General features: G+C 35.2%; 1 protein-coding gene across 1 annotated transcript in view; it reads right to left on the reverse strand.

The window, feature by feature from the left end:
- Window positions 1-2424: 2424 nt before the first annotated feature.
- The window catches only part of ABCD2 (ATP binding cassette subfamily D member 2), a 62734-nt gene continuing 42785 nt past the window's right edge, over window positions 2425-22373 (reverse strand). Inside the window, exons 7-10 of the mRNA XM_046012723.1 lie at window positions 21410-21555; window positions 16024-16108; window positions 8963-9088; window positions 2425-3733 (exon numbers count right to left, since the gene is read on the reverse strand). Of these exons, the coding sequence (XP_045868679.1) occupies window positions 3514-3733; window positions 8963-9088; window positions 16024-16108; window positions 21410-21555 (577 nt within the window). The 3' untranslated portion in view covers window positions 2425-3513. The remainder of the gene's footprint in view (window positions 3734-8962; window positions 9089-16023; window positions 16109-21409; window positions 21556-22373) is intronic.

Raw genomic sequence — 22373 nt, forward strand, 5'->3', positions numbered from 1 at the left:
TTCTCATGTCGCAAACATGACAAGTACAGCTCTAAAACATATTTGACATACCTAAAGGTATATCAGCAGAAATGTCAATACCCTGGGTTATATGAAAGTACTTTACATTTCTAAGTGAGAATACTATTTGCCCATAAAGTAATTCTATCAAAGACATCTTTAATCAATGGTTTAATAATCATTACCATTTTCTGCACATCTTAGAAGTATGTAACATTCTCCAGGTCTAGGTTCCAGTAAGTAACAAATTTTTCTGGGCTTATGGAATCAAAAAATTATTCCAAACAACTTTAATAGGCTAAGCCTATTGCCAAATATGAAACTATACTTGGGACAAAGGTCTCAAATAAAAAACTAACATATTTACTTACACCTTTACTGACAGAGCAAAATTTGACACAAAACTCAAATTATTGTCAAGGGAAAACCATTCCTATTGTAAACAAATGTAAACCTGCTTGAAATATCAGAATGTATCATTTTCCTTGAGATTCCTTGAGAGTGATTTTCTTAAACATGTCGTGTTTACAAGAACGCACACTATTTTAGACTCATGCTTGGCCTAACAATACATGCTGAAGAAATAAAATGCAACATTTTCATAGAATGCAACTTATTTTCCAAGTTTAGAAGTTAGCCAAAGAGTGCCCATTTACAAATCTAAGCTCCATTGAACTTACAGCTTTCTTTGACAAAACACCCAAATCCTAGAAGTCAAAAATTTGAGCAAATAGATAACATGGTAAAAGTGCTTTGAAAATGGAAATATTTTCTTTTTCCTTTCCTCATCAACCCTCTTTAGTTTCTCAATTTTGTTCACCTTTTTAATAAAATACAACTACAAGAATAGTAAAATATGGTATACTCATTGGACCATTTTGGAAATAGTTAAATGGTACATCAATACAAATTAAAATCACAGATATTTCCCCTCCAAATTAGAGGATATTGGTCCTTGATGAAAAATTCAGAAAATAGGCACAAAAAAGCTCATGTAAAACATGTTTTTGTTAGAACTGTAACATTTAAATTATAGTGTGTACAGTTTTAGTACAGAATTGTAAACATCCTTAAACCCTGTACATTGTAATGAATCTTACTCACTTCAGCTCATTGGTAGGATGTATCAAATAAGGGTTAATTACAAATCTAATATTTGTTTTGGCATTCTTTTCTAGGTTTCAAAACACAATATATCAAGACCTAAATGCTTTCTTTTTCAAATTGTGAAAATTAAGGCATGGAAATTATGCACATGTTTCAAATGAGGACTTTTCATTTTTTTCTTGTACCTTGAAAAGTTAACTTAAGACGCTTGCCTTACGCTGTTCCCTACAGCAGTATAAACTGAGTAACTGCTAATATAGAAGTTAAGATTAATGGATCATTGTTTTCAGGTTTACGTTTTGGCTCCATGCATTTTTTCTAACCTGGGATACCCACTTCACTTTTCTAACAGGAAGAAGCAGTAACTGACAAAAGAATATGAGGACCTAGAGATACTAACAGAAAAACCTAGACAGAGGTACTGATCAGGATTTTATCCTGCATTCCTTCACTTGAGATGGTTACATTTATTGATAACTAACAATGTCTTAATTAGCATGGCAGAGTTGAAATGTGAAAATGTCATGCTGTTCAACTACAGTCATCATGAATGACTTCTAGGTCCTCTACACTTGAGAAAGTCTGGGAATCACTGACTTAGCATTGATTATGGTTGTGTCTAAATATGTAAATAAAACCCCAAACCACTAACAACCAATCATTCTCATTTTTCCTGGCCTATCAACATGGTGGCATAGGCAATAGGAGATTAAAATGCAGTTCTGGCTTGTGTACTTGCAATGTCAGGGCACACGAATAGGTAAGATTTATTTTATATGGACTGTTCCATGCAGATTCTTTCTCATTATGTTCAATAAATCCTAAATTTACCTATAACATAATGAATTTCCCTACTGATTGCTAGTTGTAGAGGTATGTTAATATTCAATATGAGTGCATTGTTGCTGAAAAAATTGCTTTCTTGGCTCTTTTTAAATCACAGCCCAGTGACCTTTCTTTCCACTTTGTATTTAATTTCCACATCTTGTAATCAATAACCAAATAATAATACCACAACATTACCGAATTTTTTTTTCAACATCTCATCTAAGTTTTATTGATATTATGACCCATTTAGATTTCAAAGATGATAGTGGAAGGTGGAAATAGAACTGGATAAGGAATCAGAACTTCATTTGATTTTGGATCTGTCCCTAAATTAAATTACATTAATTTTTTTAAAATTTTTATTTATTTATTTGTCAGAGAGAGAGAGAGCGAGCACAGGCAGACAGAGTGGCAGGCAGAGACAGAGAGAGAAGCAGGCTCCCCGCCGAGCACAGAGCCCGATGTGGGACTCGATCCCAGGATGCTGCGATCATGACCTGAGCCGAAGGCAGCCACTTAACCAACTGAGCCACCCAGGCGTCCCTTAAATTGCATAATTAAGGCAAGTCTGAGTGTTAATTTTCTCTAAAGTGAATGAGGTAAGTAACAGTTGCCTCAAACTTTGCCACAAGAATTAAAATGAAATGATATAAACAAGGATTGTAAATTATAAAGTGCTATTTCCTTGCATTTTATTACTACTGTGATTTTGAGAATCTCTATATTCTATTATAGCACTGCTATTTAAAAATGTGATGGATTCCTCCTTTGAGCACAAAACCAAGCTGAGTATTTCTGGACAGAAGTTGCAATAGATAATGCTACTGAGCAAAGTAAGACTAAGTAAGGCTAAGACATACATTGTTGGGATATTCCTTTTCTGTATTGGCAATTCTTTTCTTAAAATGAACGAGTTTATTAACAAATATGTAAGATTCTCATTAAAACTAATTTGTTATGTGCCCATGGTAAGATGCTCAAAATCTAAAATTTAAGAATATGGCATTTTATACATGTAGAGCCATGCTTCTTTCTTTAAACCACTGCCATTAAATAATTTTTTCATATTGAAATTATTTATCAGACTGTCAGCTATTTTGTATACAGGGTTTAGTTGGTGAGTAATGATGAACATGAATTCTACCTATTAAACCTAATAACCATAAATGGACTGAAACATTACTCAAACTTCTAATTTTATGTACCTTGTTTCAAACAATATGCTGTTCTTAAGTTATTCCATTCTCAAGATATCTCCCATGTTTGTTAAGAACCTCAGACACATCACATACACATAGTAAATCTGGTATTCTTCATAAATTCACCCGGAAAATCCTGTTTGACAGGGTGAATTAGACTTTTGCTAGGAATTAGTACAAGCCAAAATGACTAATCTCACATAATGCATTTGTTTATTTTCTTCTGAAGAGTCAGATCACATATTTCCTTGATGCTAAAATTTTATAAAACATTTCTTACTTCCTCTTTTTTCTCTGTGCTTAGCTTAAACACAATGCATGCACTGTAACAGACTGAGTCTTTAGCTAAAAATTAACTTTTAAAACATGTCAAAACAAATTAGGATGTCTCATCTTTGTTTTTTACTGTTTTCAGCACTGAGTCTTCTCCCAAAATTTTACATAGTTCATTGAGTCTCTGCTGCATTTTGGGAATTCCAGCTAGCTGAGATTCTAGCCTTTGTTTTTCTTCACTCAGTGTTAAGCGGATAGCAGTATCCAATTGTTCAAAGCGCCAACCTCCTTCGCCATCAAACTGTAATAAGTGAGTGTGGTATTTCCTGCATAATTAAAATGAAATAATATTATTAGCAATAATTGTGAAACGCCATTTTAGGTTTATCATTCCCGTTGATATTCAAAGGCAAATTTTAAGTAAGGTGCCTATTTTACATTTGATTTTCAAGAATCTCTTAAGAGGTTGAATATTGTGATTTTTTTTTAACCCCAGAAATCATTGATCTCTTGGAAATTCTATATGCTTATCTTAAATTTCTTTTATATATATCCTGAATGTATATGAATTGCTAAGGAAGACATACTATACTATTTGTATCTAATTAATTTATCTTCAAACCCAGTATGATTACTGAGTAAATAACAAAACTTAGTTAGAATGGGAATATGGAAAGGAAGCTGAGGAAAGTAAAAATTTTAAAGGTTATACAGCGGGGAAAAAAAAACCCTAATAAAAATAAAGGAAATTCAAAGGTGCCTGGGTGGCTCAGTCAGTTGAGCGTCAGATTCTTGATCTAAGCTTAGGTCTTGATCTCAGGGTTGTGAGTAATATGCTGGGTGTGGAGCATATTAAAAAAAAAAAAAGTTTTAAGACACCTTTAAAAAATGAACTCTTTGATAAAAATCTTTTAAAGATACTTCCATGCTTTCTTATAATGTAATTTCCTTTCTCATGGCTCTGGTTCGTAATTAGAAACGTCAGAGAAGCATAGAGATAATTTTATTGATGAGACAGGAGACAGTCCATCTTGTCCTAAGGAGAGGCTAAAGTCACTCTGGTTTGGGGGATTTGTGGGAGATGCGTGGAGAGACTAATGCTAGCAGGGTTGGCCCTGCATGGCTGAGCCCCTCCATCTTATCACTATGCTGAAGTGGCCCACATAAGAACTTATGTGTCCCCAGTTTTCCTCTCTTTTCCTTATAGTTTTTCTTGCTTCTTGATCCCTTTTACGCTCTGATCTCTCATTATTTACTATGATCAGTAGGTTTATTTCAAGTATATTTACCTCCTTTTTTACACTGGAGATATAATTCACATACATAAACTCATTCTTTTCAGTGTAAAATTCAGTGATTTTTAGTTGATTCACAAGCTCATGTAACCATCACTACTATCCAATTCCAGAATATTTCCTTATCCCGAAAAGAAATCCCATACCTATTAGCAGCCCCAGCCCCTGCTCAGTCCCTGCCAACCGTCAGTTTCCTTTCTATCTCTCTGGATTTGTCTATTCTAGGCATTTCATATACATATAATCATATAATATGTGGCTTTTTGTAACTAACTTCTTTCACTTAAAATGATTTCAAAGTTCATCTAGTTATAGCATGTATTAGTACCGCCTTTATTTTTATGGCTGAATAATATTCCACTGCAGATTTTACACACTTTGTTTATCTGTTCATCGACTGAAGGACCTCTGGTTTCATCTCATTCTGGTTGGATAGATCATGCGGTAAGAGGAGAAAATTACCTTGTATTAAACTGTGTCTAAAAGGCTAAAAATCACTCTCAAGTTGAAAGTTCATGTGTTTGATAACATATGACAGAGATTAATGATCTTGTTTTTAATATTCTTGGGCTTTCTTAATATTGGATTACAACTGGGAGTAATTTTAGAATGCAATAGTTCTTATCTTGGGCAACTTCTATCTTCAATGTATAATGAAGGTTTGGCTCATCACTCCAGTCCCACAACATTATTTGATTTCTACATGGGAGGAAGAAAATGTATGGGTGTTTCATGACCTGAGATTCAAAGGTATGTTCTATATAATGGGCTAAAATAATATTTCAGGGTTTGACTTAGAGTATTTTCAAGGAAGATACTATATTAACTGAGGCTCATTGGAAATAATCTGTAGGCTTCCTGTATTAATAGGAGCAAGCTTAGGAAAGTGGTAGGTATAAAGCTATAATTCTTTTTAAAAAAAATTTTAAATTAACACATAATGTATTATTTTCCCCAGGGGTATAATTCTATCCAAGAATCTAATAATTTAATAAGCGTCTATAACTTTTGACCTCTTTGTATACTGATAATTGATTTTAATCTTTAAATCAACAATTACCCTTTGTTGTCATGGGGAAAATATATTTTTTTCTCTCTATGGAAATCTTTTCAGGAAAAATAATAATTTCATCTAGGGAGAAAGACTAATAAGAAATGATAGATGTGTTGAATGTACAATGTCTAAATTAATTCATAATGCAGAAGTAACATGATTTTTAGTTTTATGGGAAAATGTACTATAAATAGCTGCAATTAAAAACACATTTCTCGGGGCGCCTGGGTGGCTCAGTGGGTTAAAGCCTCTGCCTTTCGCTCAGGTCATGGTCCCAGGGTCCTGGGATCGAGCCCCACATCGGGCTCTCTGCTTGGCAGGGAGCCTGCTTCCTCCTCTCTCTCTCTCTGCCTGCCTCTCTCCCTACTTGTGATCTCTGTCAAATAAATAAATGGAATCTTAGAAAAAAAAAAAAAAAAGAAGTGCGTCTGTGCTGGGATTTGATGAGCTCACTGGACCCCTGCCTGGCCCAGGAGCCAGCTGACCTCAGGCTTGGTTCTACTTTGCGCCTGAGTACTCGGTTTAAAAACAAACAAACAAAAAAAAAAAACACCACTTTTCTCTTGCTAAAAGGCAGAAAACTACAGATTTTGTTACTTGCTTTAAAAATTTGTCATCTATACCTCTATTAGAATGGCCAAAAATCCAGTACACTGATGAAACCAAATTCCAACAAGGCTATGGAGAAACAGAAACACTCATTCATTACTGGTGGGAACTGCAAAAAATTGCCACTTTGGTAGATAATTTTGCAGTTTCTTACAAAACTAAACATACTCTTACCATATGATCCAGCAATTGCACTCCTTGATATTTATCCAAAGGAGCTGAGAAAACCTGTGTCTACCTAAAAACCTTTATATGAATGTTTCTAGCAGGTTTATTTATAAATTGCCCAAACTGGAAGCAACCAAGATGTCCTTCAGTAGGTGAATGGATAGACTATTTGCATCTAAACAATGGAATATTATTCAGTCCTAAAAAGAAATGAGCTATCGAGCTATGAAAAGACACAGAGAAAATTTAAGTGACTATCACTAGGTGAAGAAGTCAAACTGAAAAGACTACATACTATATGATTTCAGCTATATGACATTCTGAAAAAGGCAAAACCAGGGAGATATTAAAGACAGTGGTTTCTAGGGCTTGAGGGAAGAGAGGGATGAATAGGAAGAGCATTTTTAGAACAGTAAAAATACTCTGTACAATACTATAATGATGGATATATGCAACATAAATTTGTCCAAGCCCATAGATTGTACCCCACCAAGAGTGAACTCTAATGTAAATTATGGACCTTGGGTCATAATGATGGGTCAATGTAGGTTCATCAGTCATAACAAATGTATGACTCCAGTGGAGAATGTTGATAATACAGCTATGCATGTATGGGGGCAGAGCATATGGGATATTTCTGTTCCTTCCTCTCAATATTTCTGTGACCATAAAACTGCTATAAATAAAATCTTTAAAAATAACAACAACAACAAAAACCTATTTGCTCCTTATGAAAAAAAAATGGCTGAATATGTTTTCAGTGGCTCTTTAGGCTACTTGAATAAGGAACTAAATGACAGAATAGCATAGTAGATCTCTTGACAAGGTCAGAAAAAGCACCAGAACTAAGACTAAATCCATGTTATCCAAACATGTGATCAAATAGGAAGCATGTCTGGAAATGACAAGTCCATACCAGAAAGGGCTCAAGAGTTCTTCTGGTGTGGTTCTATGTTGTCACTGATTTGGGGATTTATAGACCGATGTAATGTGTTGTAAAGATCCAGTTCCTCTTGATTTTCTCCAGGGAAAAGTCAGAGGAATCACACTCTGCCGTGTACTCCTCCTGGACTGTATCCAGACGCTTCTGGAGAGATTAGTAAATCAGGCTCTTATCACTCCATATGCCAATTAGTTCTTAATTGTCTCTCTCAATTTTTCTATAGAAAAGATCACTTCATGAAATGCTCTATTTTCAGGTCACCTCTTTGCGAAAAAAAATTATGAAAAATTCGAATGTTTAAATAAAGAGTAAAAATAGATTACTATCTACTCAACAGAAGTAGAACACAGAATCAAAGCATGTTATACAATGAAAGCCTGATCTGAACTGCATACTCAGTTAACTCATAATTTTAAAGTAAACATTCCCTATACAGTGAAAAGTCTAGAATGGCTTCCAGGATTAACTCCAATAAAGCTTGTTACTCAGCGTAGGTTTGAAATCATGTACATGATGAGAGCCTTGGCATTGAATGTGATTAGCCACCTGCTACAGAGAGAGAGAAGTCTTTTCTGTCCCTTAGGAAAGATGAGACTAACGTGTTCAGAGTCCACTGTAGTTACTATACTATATCAAAAGAAAAGATTTTGATTGAAGAAACAAATATCCAAGTAGACGAGTGTACTATGAATGAACAAGTGTTTTTATGGCTTACATATACAGTGCATTTTGAGTTCCTTATAATAAGTAGAGCAGCATACTATAGTAAAGAGAGTGTGATCATGGAAGTTACTTTCTTCATTTTTCTAATTCTCAATTTCTTCATCTGTAAGGGTCTAATTAGACTACCTATACTCAATATAGAGTTGTTATGAGACTAAATAAAATGAATCTGGAACAGAATAGGTGCTGAATCTGCAATAGCAACTATTATTATGTGATGAATCAGCAGCAAAGTAGGGGAATGGTAAAAAGTGTTATTTTTTTTTAAATAGGGGAAATCCCATTGAGTTTAATGAGCTGTTATTTAGAAAATATTTTCATTCATTTTTCCTTAAAACAAAACTCCTCCACCAGAAAAGCTTTTTCCCCTGTGTTTTCTCCAGCTTAATCAATTGGGAGAATATTAAATTATGGAATTTTTTTTCTTGGATTTTGAAAAAAGGGCTAAAAAGATGATATAAAATTACAGAAATGTATTTTTACCAGTACATGCTATGCATCATGAATATTTTCAGTTAAAAAAATCACTCAATTTTTCAATTTATTTTCAGAATTATTGGAATGTGATAACCATTTTCAAATAGCACATTAATCTTACAATGTTAGGTTTTAGGGTATCTACACTACCAGTGAGCAGTTTAACAGAAATATAGGTAGAAAATAAGTGAAATAGTCTATGCTCTATAGTGAAAGTTTAGGCAGTTATTCTCTGAAAAATATAAAGAAAAACCATCTATTGCAAATTAACATTGGGAACACTCACCACAGAGAAGGCCTGTGTGTTATAGATAGTAAGGAAATCCCAGCGCCTTTTGCAGCCTGAAATATCTTTCCTTCGACATCAATGCTGACAGCACTGGTACATTCATCCAGCAATGCATATTTTGGTCTCAAAAAAAAAAAACCACAAATAAATGAATGATTTTCCTATTTGAATTATAAATCTTTACATGGACAATATGAGTTGCAATGTTAACTTCATTAATTTACGCTCTATACCCAACATGGGGGCTTGAGGTCACAACCCCTGAGATCAGGAGTCACATGCTCTACCGCCTGAGCCAGCCAGGTACCCTGCAATGTTAACTTTAAAGGAGCAAAAGAGTATATGACATTTTTAAAGGTGATAAACGATAAGGCAAAAGAGCAGTCATCTTCCCTCTTTGGATTAGAATATTATATTCTTCTTTAATTTTAAATAGATTTCTGGATGCCTGTTCACTATACAATAGGCGTTATTGTTATGCAGATGAGTGAATCATGGGTGTGAGACATAAGAAAGATGAGGCAGGTCACTGAGTGCATTTTCCCACAGAAGGCAAGTTCATTCCTGGTGACAGGTTCTGACTAATTACATGAAAAATATATTACAGTAGCTAATTATCAAACAGGCCAAAAGCCCTGTTAGCAAAGATTTATTGAGAAGATAACTTTACCAACCATGTAAGTACCAGAGCATGATTAATGGAATTACACTGCTACAAGATTCTGCAAAAATGCTATGCCTAATCTGACAACAGAGTAGGCATTTAACCTGGTAACACTGAGACCCTGCTTTGCAATCAAATTTTTTTAAAGATTTTATTTATTTATTTGACAGAGAGAGAAATCACAAGTAGGCAGAGAGGCAGGCAGAGAGAGAGGGAAGCAGGCTCCCCGCTGAGCAGAGAGCCTGATGCAGGGCTGGATCCCAGGACCCCGAGATCATGACCTGAGCTGAAAGCAGAGACTTAACCCACTGGGCCATTCAGGCACCCCTGCAATCAAATTCTTAAGGGAAAAAAATATCAGTAAATATTTTTCTGATTATACTCAGTAAGTTATTTTTTTAGCTTGATTTTTACTTTGGAAATGACTGTCTACTACAGTCAGAGGCACCTAACATTTGCTACCATTTCCTTCTGTTTATTTTCTTCCTTTCCTCTCAGCCCCTCTTGCTCTTATCTTTCTCTTTTCCTTTCCCTGTCTTCCTTCAAGCCTATCTGGACTTTAGGTACATATTTGGTACTCAGCAACAGGACTAGCTTTGTTAATGGGACCAAAGGTCAACTCAAGCACTGTCATTTAGTATTTATTTCAGAGCTGAAAATCAGTATCAAGTATTTTCCAGGACAATTTCCTCCATGAAGGTATTCTGATCTTTAAAAATAAATGACAATGAGAAGGTAAACATTAAAGCCAGTAATAATTTCTCCTTCAGCATACTTATTTAACACTTTAAATTGTTTTTATAAGCTGGATTTGCTTACTAATAGGATCCCGTTACCTATTCCAGGGAGGATAGTCAAGGCGAGTAGACGCAGGAATCAAGGTAGCTTTAATACCCACTTTGACTTTAGTAACTGCTCTCCATGCAAAGAACTGAAAGACCACTGGAGTCTCTCCCTAGCATCAACAGAAATAATTGTGCTGGTTGGCTTTTGGTTACTGTTCTGTTTAAGTATTAAGCACTATTTCTTTGTCTTAGAGTTGGTTATGGTTTTGTGAATAATTTTTTTTAAGGAGAAAAAAGGGAGAAAAAAGGAAGAATAAAAAAGAACAATTTGGGATAAATATTTCCTTTTCTGTGTAAATCTCTTTTTTGCAATTTAGTTATTTTTTATACTGTGTCATTTTTCAGAGTGCTTTGAGCTAAACAGAGAAGAGATGCCATCTTAGAATTAGAAATAAAGTATATATCTTACACTCAGTGATCATGGTAATCCTGAGGCTAGCAGATGCAAGATAGATTCCATAATTTGGTTTCCTTGGCAGAACTGGTGTGTGTGCACGCACGTGTGTGTGTGTGTGTGTGTACTTAAATTAAGCAATAGCTGGAATCTGGGTTGACATAACTAAATAAGACACTAGAGAATACTGTTTCTCTGATTTTCCTTTCTTTTTCTTTGGGTGTAACATCAGAAGAGGGATCTTTGTGAAGGACCTAATCTATTCCTCTTAGGACAGAACTTTTCTTATCATTCTTTAAACATTAAAATTAAAATCCTCTCAAAAAGAGTATACTACTATGACACTTAATAATCCCTGCCAAGGGGCACCTGGGTGGCTCAGTGGGTTAAAGCCTCTGCCTTCGGCTCAGGTCATGATCTCAGGGTCCTGGGATCGAGCCCCGCATCGGGCTCTCTGCTCTGTAGGGAGCCTGCTTCCTCCTCTCTCTCTGCCTGCCTCTCTGCCTAGTTGTGATTTCTCTCTGTCAAATAAATAAAATATTTAAAAAAAAAAAATCCCTGCCCAAATTCTCCATTTTAGCTAGCTTAGGTCTTTCATACTGCAATTCAAATCTTCTTGTTAATCCTTTGAGGATGATGGAAGGCAGTTCCTCATTATTTTACTTTTCTCTCACTGGGTTTAAAATTTCTATTTCATTTTGTTTTTCCTCAACAGATTCTGCTTTTCAACAACTTGCTCATCTTCATGGATCTTTCTATATGTCACTAAATTTCCTTTCTATTGGTATGCTTGAAACTTGATGTTCATTTAGTCTCCCATTGTATCCAAAATATTTTAGATACCAAGTATCAACTATTTCTTTCCAGTTACAAGTACTTAAAAATCTCTTTGGGTTGAGATTAATGCCTCTTGCTCTTTGTTACAGGGTTTATTTTATTAACACACCGACACAGTGGGAAATTTATGGTCACATTTTACACCCATCATATTATATTTCACCAACTATACTGGTGATCATATTACTGAATATTTATGGACAAGGCTCAAACAGATTCAGGGTGATAGTGGGGTAACAGCTGGTCATAAATGTCAAACAGTAAAGTTTACTCTTGAATCTCACCACATCATCTAAGAAAGGAGCATTCTAACATATATTGTACTAAAAATTCTGAGGTAGCAAATTTTGGTTTGTAATTTTTTAGCTCGCCATATTCTTTTTTTTTATGTTTTTATTTAAATTCTAGTTAGGTAACCTATAGTATGATATTAGTTTCAGGTATACAATGTAGTGATTCAACACATACAACTCCTGTTGCTCATCACAATAAATGCACTTCTTAATCCCCTTCACCCATTTCACCCTTCCCCCCACCCAACTCCTCTGGTAACCATCATTTTGTTTTCTGTAGTTAAGAGTCTGTTTCTTGGTTTGCCTCTTTCTCTCTCTTTTTCCCTTTGATCATCTGTTTTGTCTCTTTTATTATTATTATTTAAATTTAATTAGTCAACGTATAGTACATCGATAGTTTCAGATGTAGAGTTCAGTTACTGATCAGCTGCATATAACACCCAGTGCTCATCACACCATGTGCCCTCCTTAATGCCCAGCACCCAGTGTTTTGTTTCTTAAATTCCACATGAGTGAAATCATATGATACTTGTCTTTCTCTGACTGACTTATTTTGCTTAGCATAATACTCTCTAGCTCCATCCATGTCGATGCAAATTAGCTTGCTATATTTTTGAGCTATCCATGCACATAATTATAAATACCATGTTTTTTTTTTATTTTTCTTTAGCTTTTTATTTAAATTCAATCTAGTTAACATATAGTGTATTATTAGTTTTGGGATAGAACTTAGTGTTACATCAGTTGTATAGAACACCCAGTGCTCATTCCATTAAATGCCCTCCAAAATGCCCATCACCCATTCCCCTCCCCCCACATCCCCTCTAGCAACCTCAGTTTGTTCTCTATAGTTGAGAGTCTCTTATGGTTTGCCTCCCTCTCTGTTTTTTATCTTATTTTATTTTTCCTTCCCTTCCCCATGTTCATCTGTTTTGTTTCTTAAATTCCAAAACACCATGTTATTAACGCAATATATTTTCTCATTAAAAAAACTACAGCCAGACACCTACAGGCCCAAAATAGAGACACTTGTGCTAGGTCCATGTCACCAAACTGGGGCTTACTATCTAACCTGATTGTTGGTTCAACCTTCCCCAGGAATGTAATCTGAACTGGTCAGTCTAGATTTTCTTGGTCAACATTGGTGAGGTAATCAACCTAATAAGACCCTTTAGGCTCCCCATAGAAGGTGAATTTGTTCATGACTTCCTTGCCCTGCTTTTAAAAACTATTCCCTTTCTGTATCCCTCTGGAGCTCCTCTCTACTTGCTAGATGAGCTACTGTCTTATTCATAAATTGTTCAATAAAACCAATTTTTTCTTTAAAATTACCTGAATTTTTATTATTTAACATAGGTAAAGAGATAATAGTTTTTTTTACTTATCTAAATTTTCTACCTTTATGAAATGAACATATAATTATATTTTAATAAAATTATTTAAATATGTTCCTTTTTCAAAGATAAATATCTTATGTTCTTTAAAAAGTCTAAATTAAATATAATTATGCTTTTAGCTCTAATTTCTAGTTTACAAGAAAAACTGGAGATTAAAGAAAGATTCCATGAGGAAGTAATCAGGGGATCTAGAATGAGCACTATTCTTATGGTACAACTAACTCTATTTCCTTTTTTCTCTTATATCTTCTCTTTTTTTTTAATTTAAATTTTTTGTTAACACAGAGAGCAATATTAGTTTCAGGAGTAGAATTCAGTGATTCATCATTTACATACAACATTCAGTTCATCATAACAAGTGATGATTCCCATCACCCATCTAGCTCATCTCGCATTCATTTCCCTCTATGAACCCTCAGTTTGTTCTCTATCTCTAACCCTATTTCTTTAGCAAGTCAATGACATACAAAACTGGCGGGTGAGTGGTGGTGGTGGTGGGGGGCACAGAGTAGCAGAGACTTTAGTTTGAAAATGATTAAAAGATGTAACAACAAAATTCAACATGTTTGAACAAATCAACTATGAAAATATTTTTGAGACAACTAGTGAAACTTTGAATATGAGCCTGGTATTAGATGACTTCAATTTTTATCAATTTTATTAGCTATGAATAACTACATAATGATAGCTATTATGTAAGACAATATTCCTATATTTTCTTGATGCCACAGTTTTTGGGAAAAATGCCATGATATTTGGGATTTGCTTTAAAATGCCTCAGAATTTAAAAAAAAATAGAAAAGTTAAGTGTGGTAAAATGCTACACTTGGTGAATCAGTATGGTGGGAACGTGGGATTCAACTTACAATCTTTTCTTTGATGGAGTTTTAATGTTTTTTCCATAATAAAAGGTTTTTTAAAAAAAACTGATAGCCAACTGATCGCAAAGTGAGGGTTAACTAGCTGCGGAGTATTTAATGAGGCTTCCTTGACACACACACACACACACACACACGCACATCTATGGCGCTTTTTATCATTATCTTTTATTAAAGTTCACTATAAAAGTATTTCTACTTCTATTGCAACTCCTTCAGAGTGTCACATCTGCCCCAGTTTACAGCAATAAACTGCCATTTAGGCGTTCATGTACATAACTCTAGGTCTTTTTTCCCCAACATGGTTTATTAAAATTGAGTAATGTATTTCTTGTCTGCCTCCTGCTTTGCATACAACTCTGATTTTCATTGCCAGAGGCCTAAGATTAACAGAAAGAGACAGACAGAGACAGAGAGATCTTTTTTCAGAGAAGAATAGGACAAATAAGAATATTTCAGAATAGCTTTAATATTTCTTACCAGCTTCTTGGGCTTGGTATCCTTAAACCTCAAAAGGCTGTGAAGCTGGTTGCAGATAGAAGTTGGTTTTTTATTGTTGTTGTTGTTTTTTAAACATTTTATCTATTTATTTGACAGAGATCACAAGTAGGCAGAGAGGCAGGCAGAGAGAGAGAAGGGAAAGCAGGCTCCCTGTTGAGCAAAAAGCCCGCTGCGGGGCTTGATTCCTGGACCCTGGGATCATGACCTGAGCCAAAGGCAGAGGCTTTAACCCACTGAACAACCCAGCTGCCCTGCAGAGAGAAGTTTTATCAGGAGAAATTATTTCCTGTATCTCTGTTTTTCTGAGTCTATTAAGACCTGAGCTGGCTGGTTCCTTTTTGCATTAGGTAAGGGTCTGATTTTTAAGGAGGAGATTAATAGGCTACTGAGTGCTTGAAAAGTTAATTTAGCTTGAATTTAATAATTTAATTCAGAAGTAGTATTGAATGCCTACCTACTGTGTTCACCCCAGTATAATAGTAGTTATGTATTCATCACATTTTAAAATTAGTAATAATCCTTTCAAACATAGGATATATGTGAATTTACTTCTGTCATCTAAAATTACTCAACCTAAAAAATAGGAAAACGTACTGGAAGATTTCCAACACATGAAATAAAATAACAAGAATACTGAACCTGTAAATTCTAAGCATTAGTTTTTCCTTTTTTCCTTTCTTTCTATTTTATTTTATTTTTTTAAATATTTTATTTATTTGACAGAGAGAAATCACAACTAGGCAGAGAGGCAGGCAGAGAGAGAGGAGGAAGCAGGCTCCCCGTGGAGCAGAGAGCCCGATGTGGGGCTCGATCCCAGGACCCTGAGATCATGACCTGAGCCGAAGGCAGAGGCTTTAACCCACTGAGCCACCCAGGCGCTCCCTTTCTTTCTATTTTGAGTATAGTTGACACACACAGTTGTATAGTTTCCGGTATACAACATAGTAATTGGACAAGTTTACACACTAGCCTATGTTCACACAAATTTAGCTGTGTCTGTCCCCAGACAACACTATTACAATGTCATTGACTATATTCCTCATGCTGTGCCTTTTTTCTGCAATTTATTCATTCCATATGAATGAATCTCCCTGTATTCATTCACTCCCACTCTCTCCCACTGTATCTCCCACTCTCTTTCACTCATTTTGTCCATCCCTCCATCCCCCAGGAAGATAATTTTAAACTAAAGGTGAGGACACTGAATCCTGTCCAAAGATTTTTTTATTTACAACGATGGCATACTTACCTATGATAAAACATGCGAGCCATGCCCATTCTTTGCTTTTCCCCTCCAGACAGAACATCTTTCCAGTCCATAACAGCATCCCATCCTTAAAAATACATAACATATATTTTTACATATATTACATATACATATATTTTACCCTGGACAATTGATTCCTGGCAAGTTTAAATTATTAACACCAAAGGACCTGGTATTTTATAAAACATATGCTTGGATACTAGAGAGCCTCATTTATAAGCATTTTAGTTTAGATTTCTTATTTTTAAAAAATTTTAAAAAGATTTTATTTATTCATTTAACAGAGATAGAGATAGGGAGAGAGGGCACAAAAGCAGGGAGAGTGGGAGAGGAAAAGCAGACTTCCCCGCTCAGCAGGGAGCCAGATGCAGGGCTGGATCCCAGGATCCTGGGATCATGACTGGAGCGGAAGGTGGATGTTTAACAACTGAGCCACCCAGGCACCCCCAGATTTCAGATTTTTTAATGTTAATAATTCCTTATGCTGATAAAACATGTTCTAAGAATACAAAATACAGATACTTTTTTTTAAAAAAGATTTTATTTATTTATTTGACACAGAGAGATCACAAGTAGATAGAGAGGCAGGCAGAGAGAGAGAGAGAGGGAAGCAGGCTCCCTGCCGAGCAGAGAGCCCGATGCGGGACTCAATCCCAGGACCCCTAGATCACGACCCGAGCCGAACGCAGCGGCTTAACCCACTGAGCCACCCAGGCGACCCCAAAATACAGATACTTTTAAAATTTGTTTCTGAATATCTCTAAAAAGTTGGTATACCTATTCTTATTTTGGGGGGTGGTAGGAGAAAAGACCAACAATTTACACAGGCCAATTGTGAAGTCAGCAAAGAGTAAGACAGAAACTAACTTAAATGGCTTCCATGTGCCTGGTACTTTATATGAATATGTATAGATATATACACACATATACATTTATATAAATTATGATTACATTTCTATAAACACACACACACACACACACACACACACGCACCCCACAAACTCCTCCAGGAATGGAATTATGAGACTTTTATTTTCAAAGTTACACATTTTTATAATATTTAAAAATTTGATGGTTTTTATTATTTTTATGGCTTATCTTTTTTTGGGGGGGCCTATGAGAGAGATGGCCATATCAAATATTATCTGTGAGAATATCAGAAAATAAAGCAGAGTAGGCAATGTCTGATATTCAGAGAGCAAAATGACTGCCAAAACTTGACACGTACATTCAGTACAACAATTCTAAATCCCAAGTATTCAAGGCTTAGTTCTCCCATTTGGAAAAAATTCAGTCTCTTTGCCCTCCTCTTTATACATCAGCTGAATTTTCACCTTTATTAAACTTTCTAAATAAACTTGGACAAAGGGAAAGAAAATAGGAAGTGTAGAGTTTTTGTTGTTTTTGTGCACTAGGTTGAAAAGATTTTCCCTATTTCCTAATAATACTCACCAGTGGGTACCACTGTTCTTTTTTTGGGTGGGGGGAGGGTAAACTTCCAGGAATTTTCTGTTCATTTAAAAACATATCCTTACAATTTTATATTAGGGAAAAAATCTCAAAATGTCATCTGATTTAAATAAAGTTCTTGCTTCTAGTGAAAACTGTTGAAATACGATTTCTCTCTATAACTGAATTTTATAGCATTTATGAAACACAAGCAAGGATTTGAAAAATAAGTTCAGATTGCTACACAGTGGAGAAATAGTCCGGGCTTAATTTTTTTTTTTTTTCCCTGCCAACTGAGAAAGCACAAGAGAAAAGTATTTGGGTCAAAGGAAACTTTAGCTTTACATATTTAAATAAATCATGTCCTCTGTTCCACTCAACCCAAAAGTTTCAGTAGGCAATGTTGCTTGATCATAGAACATATAAATCAAAAGTCTGAGTTATAATTTCACCTCTGATGCTGATTTAGTGAGCTGAGGCCAGCAAAGAAAACAGTTTTCCTGCTTCCTTGAGATGCAGGTATTGCTCTAGTTCATGTTAACATTTGTTAACACTTTTACTCTTGTCTATTTTGTAACCTTTTGCATGGAATCAAACGTAGTTTCTAATTCTGTCTTTAAAGCAAAGCATTTCTCTAAGCAAAGTATTAGCTAGTTTAAATAGAACTTCAGTAGGCTTCTAAAGTTAGTGATGTCATTTCAAATTTATGTGCTTTCAAGCTTTGCTTAAAAACATGATCAAGGGAGTAAAGTGTAGCCCTCTTGTTTTTGTTTTTATGTGTAAGGATATAACAGTTCTTATTAGTGTCTAAGAAGCTAGAAGATAGCATAGCACAGTGGCATGGCCTAGTATAGAACACTGACTTTCAAGTAAGATCTGTATTTGAATCCCTGTCATAACAATAGTGAGCCCCTGGGGAAGTTTCTAAACTTCTGAATTTCACCTGTGAAAGGGGTTATTAAAACCCACATCACAAGACAGTTATAAATGTTAACTAAGATGACAGTGTATATTGCTTAATGTGTTCTGCAAGGTGAGCACTCAATAAACCATAACAATTACTGTTACATTATTAAGGTTGGAACATTCTTTTAAAAGTTCTTAAACTTCTTGATGATTTCTAAAAGAATAGAATGGTCCATTCTTATTATAAATTTCTATTTAGGTGATTGGATTTCAAATTTACTCAAAATAATTTCCTCGAGATTAACATGCAGCATTTATTCTGCCCTGGTGTTTTAAAACTGGGAAGGAGAGGACTGTGTGAAAAAAAAAAAAAAAAAAAAAGACAATCTGCTTTCCGTATCTTCAGTATTTGTGACTCATGTTTAGAAATGTCACAAAAATAAACAGAATAATGTCTCTTGTCTGCCTCATTTCTGATTATAAGAATCAAATGAAATTATATATGAAATTTCCATATAAAAGATCAAGTACCATCACAAAAAGACAAAATATCATTGTATTAATATTATGAGTAGTAATTTTACCACTAGCTACTAATTTGTGTGCATTTACTATGTGCCATTATTCTAAATGCTCTACAGAGAGTCTTTTAAAAAAGTTTTTAATTCCAATTAGTTAACATACAGTGTAATATTGGTTTCAGGTGTACAATATAGTGATTCAACACTTCCATACAACACCTGGTGCTCATCACAAATGCACTCCTGAATCCAACCCATACCCCTCCCCTGTGGTAACCATCAATTTGTTCTCTATAATAAAGAGTCTGTTGCTTGGTTTCTCTCTCTCTTTTTCCCCTTTGCTCATTTGTTTTGTTTGCTAAATTCCACATATGAGTGAAATCACACAGTATTTGTCTTTCTCTGACTTATTTTGCTTAGCATAATACTCTCTAGCTCTGTCCATGTCATTGCAATTGGCAAGACTTCATTCCTTTTTATGGCTGAATAACATTCCATTATATGTGTGTACACACACCACCTCTTCTTTATCCATTCATCAATAGATGCACACTTTGGGCAGCTGGCATATCTTGGCTATTATAAATAAATAATGCTGCTATAAACATAGTGATGCATGTATCTTTTCTCATTGGTGTTTTTTTATTCTTTGGGTAAATATCCAGTAGTGTGATTGCTGAGTCACAGGGTAGCTCTATTTTTAACTTTTTGAGGAAACTCCATACTGTTTTCCAGAGTGGCTGCACTGGTTTGGATTCCCACCAACAGTGCAAGAGGCTTTTTTTCTCTCTACATCCTCACCAGTGATTGTTTCTTGTGTTGATTTTAGCCATTCTGGGAGGTGTGAGGTGATACCTCCTGGTGGTTCTGATTTGCATTTTCCTGATGGTAAGTGATGATTAACATGTTTTTATATGTCTCTTGGTCATCTGATATCTTTTTTTGAGAAATATCTGTTCATGTCTTCTGCCCACAAAAGCTTTTTATTTTAATGTAGTCCCAGTAGTTTATTTTTGCTTTTATTTCCCTTGCCTCAGGAGACATATCTAGAAAAAGTGTTGCTAAGGTTGATGTCAAAGAGGTTATTGCCTATGTTCTCTTCTAGGACGTTTATGGTTTCAGGTCTCAAATATAGGTCTTTAATCCATTTTGAATTTATTTTTGTGTATGGTGTAAGAAAGTGATTCAGTTTCATTCTTCTGCATGTTGCTGTCCAGTTTTCCCAACACCATTTTGAAGTGACTGTCTTGTTTCCATTGGATATTCTTTCCTGTGTTGTCAAAGATTAATTGACCGGGCACCTGGGTGGCCCAGTTGGTTAAGTGACTGCCTTTGGCTCAGGTCATGATCAAGTCGCACATTGGGCTCCCTGTTCACTGGGGAGTCTGCTTCTCCCTCTGACCCTCTCCCCTCTCATGCTCTCTCTCACTCTCTTTCTCTCTCTCAAGTAAATAAATAAAATCTTAAAAAAAAAAATTAATTGACCATATAGTTGTGGGACTGTACGGAGAGTCTTATTAGTTGCTTAATCATAGGAAACAAATTGAGGGTTGCCGGAGGGCAGGGGTGCTGGGGGATGGGGTAACTTCATGATGAACTTTAAGGAGGGCACGTGATATAATGAGCACTGGGTATTATATAAGACTGATGAATTACTGACCTCTATCTCTGAAACCAATAATATATTATATGTTGATCAATTGAATTTAAATAAACATTAATCTAAAAAAAGATTTGACTATTAGAAAGTAATTCTTTTTTAAGTTCATATGTATAAGTGTTAATTCTACTTTTTCAAAAATGTCTTTTGCATAAATCATATACTATAGAAGTTTGTATTTTATCTGATTCTCTTGTGCTACTTGAAAGAGGAAAAAAACGTGTTGGTAAGACTGTGGGTCTGAAAATTAAAAAGTAGGGGCACCTGGGTGGTTCAATGGGTTAAAGCCTCTGCCTTCAGCTCAGGTCATGATCCCAGGGTCCTGGGATCGAGCCCTGCATCCGGCTCTCTGCTCAGCGGGAAGCCTGCCTCCCCCCCCTCTCTCTGCCTGCCTCTTTGTCTACTTGTGATCTCTGTCTGTCAAATAAATAAATAAAATCTTTAAAAAAATGAAAATAAAAAAGTAATTCTGTGATATCTACTACTCAAATTATTAAGCTTAATATAAGCTGAGAACTTGACAGGATAATATTTCTGTCACAGACTTTACATATATCTAGACTGATGGTGGCCTCAGGGACAACTGTATACTCAAATATGAAGGAAAAACTGTTTTCAAATGCTAGTAGCAGACAATAAAAAGCCTAGTGTGATTCAGAAAATATAATCCAAGCAGAAAAGAGGATGTCAGTAATGGAAAAGCAATAAATGCTATAAAGTCTGTCTTCTGAATTTATGTTCTAATAGTAGCATATGTTTACATTAAACCATAGACTATTTACCCAAGTTTATTTTTTTGAAACAAGTGCATTTTAAAAATGGTAGAATTTACCTCCTTCTCTTTGAACTATGTGATAGAGGTGGACGTTGTGTAGAATGCATTCCAGATCATGGTCTGTATAGCCTTTATCATGCATGTCATCCACGGAATCAGGATAGATGACTTGATCGCGAAGACTTCCAAGAGACATGTATGGCCTATAAAACACCAAGCACACAAGGAATCCTAGTACAGAGGCATCTTAGTTTACTCAGACCTCATGGTCTGAAAACTCCAGAGGAGACTTTAAATATCATATGTCTAGGGTTACATTTATTACCTGGTGATGAGTATTTCTCTCTCAGGCATGACAGGATTACATTATGATATGTTCACGTAAAAATTCATTGAGACATAGCCATGAGGAAAAATTTGGATATTTTCAGTGCAGAAATATATACCTTGTTTCACTGTATTTTATAAACATTGCTTCTGCATTTCATCTAAAATTATTTGGTTTAAATATAAAATTTGAGGTTTTGATCCAAGGATGTGAACAAGCAAAAACTTTTTGAAAACGCCATTAATGGGGCACCTGCGTGGCTCAGTAGGTTGAGCATGGACTCTTGGTTTCAGCTCAGGTCATGATCTCATGGACGGTGGGATTCACTGGTGTCAGGCTCTGGGCTCAGGGTGGAGGTTACTTGTCTTTCTCCCTCCCTCTCTTCCCTTACCCCCAACTTGTGTGTAGGACCATGTTTACACTTGCTCTCTTTTTTTGCTCTAGGATAAATAAATAAATAAAAACTTTTAAAAATAAATAATTAAGATGCCATTAATAATAAAATGAATGCAAATTAAAACTACACTGAGTTTCTTACTTTTCAAATTGGTAAAAGTTCAAAAACCTGGCAATTCAGCTAGCAAATACAGAGAAACCAGTACTCTCATACATTCGTGAAAATGCAAAAATGTACAACATTTTGGAGGGTATTTTGCAAAGCATCAAATATTTTGGCCTCTGACCCTCTTGCAA

This window comes from Meles meles, chromosome 7, assembly GCF_922984935.1.
Source record: "Meles meles chromosome 7, mMelMel3.1 paternal haplotype, whole genome shotgun sequence".
NCBI classification, from domain to species: domain Eukaryota; kingdom Metazoa; phylum Chordata; class Mammalia; order Carnivora; family Mustelidae; genus Meles; species Meles meles.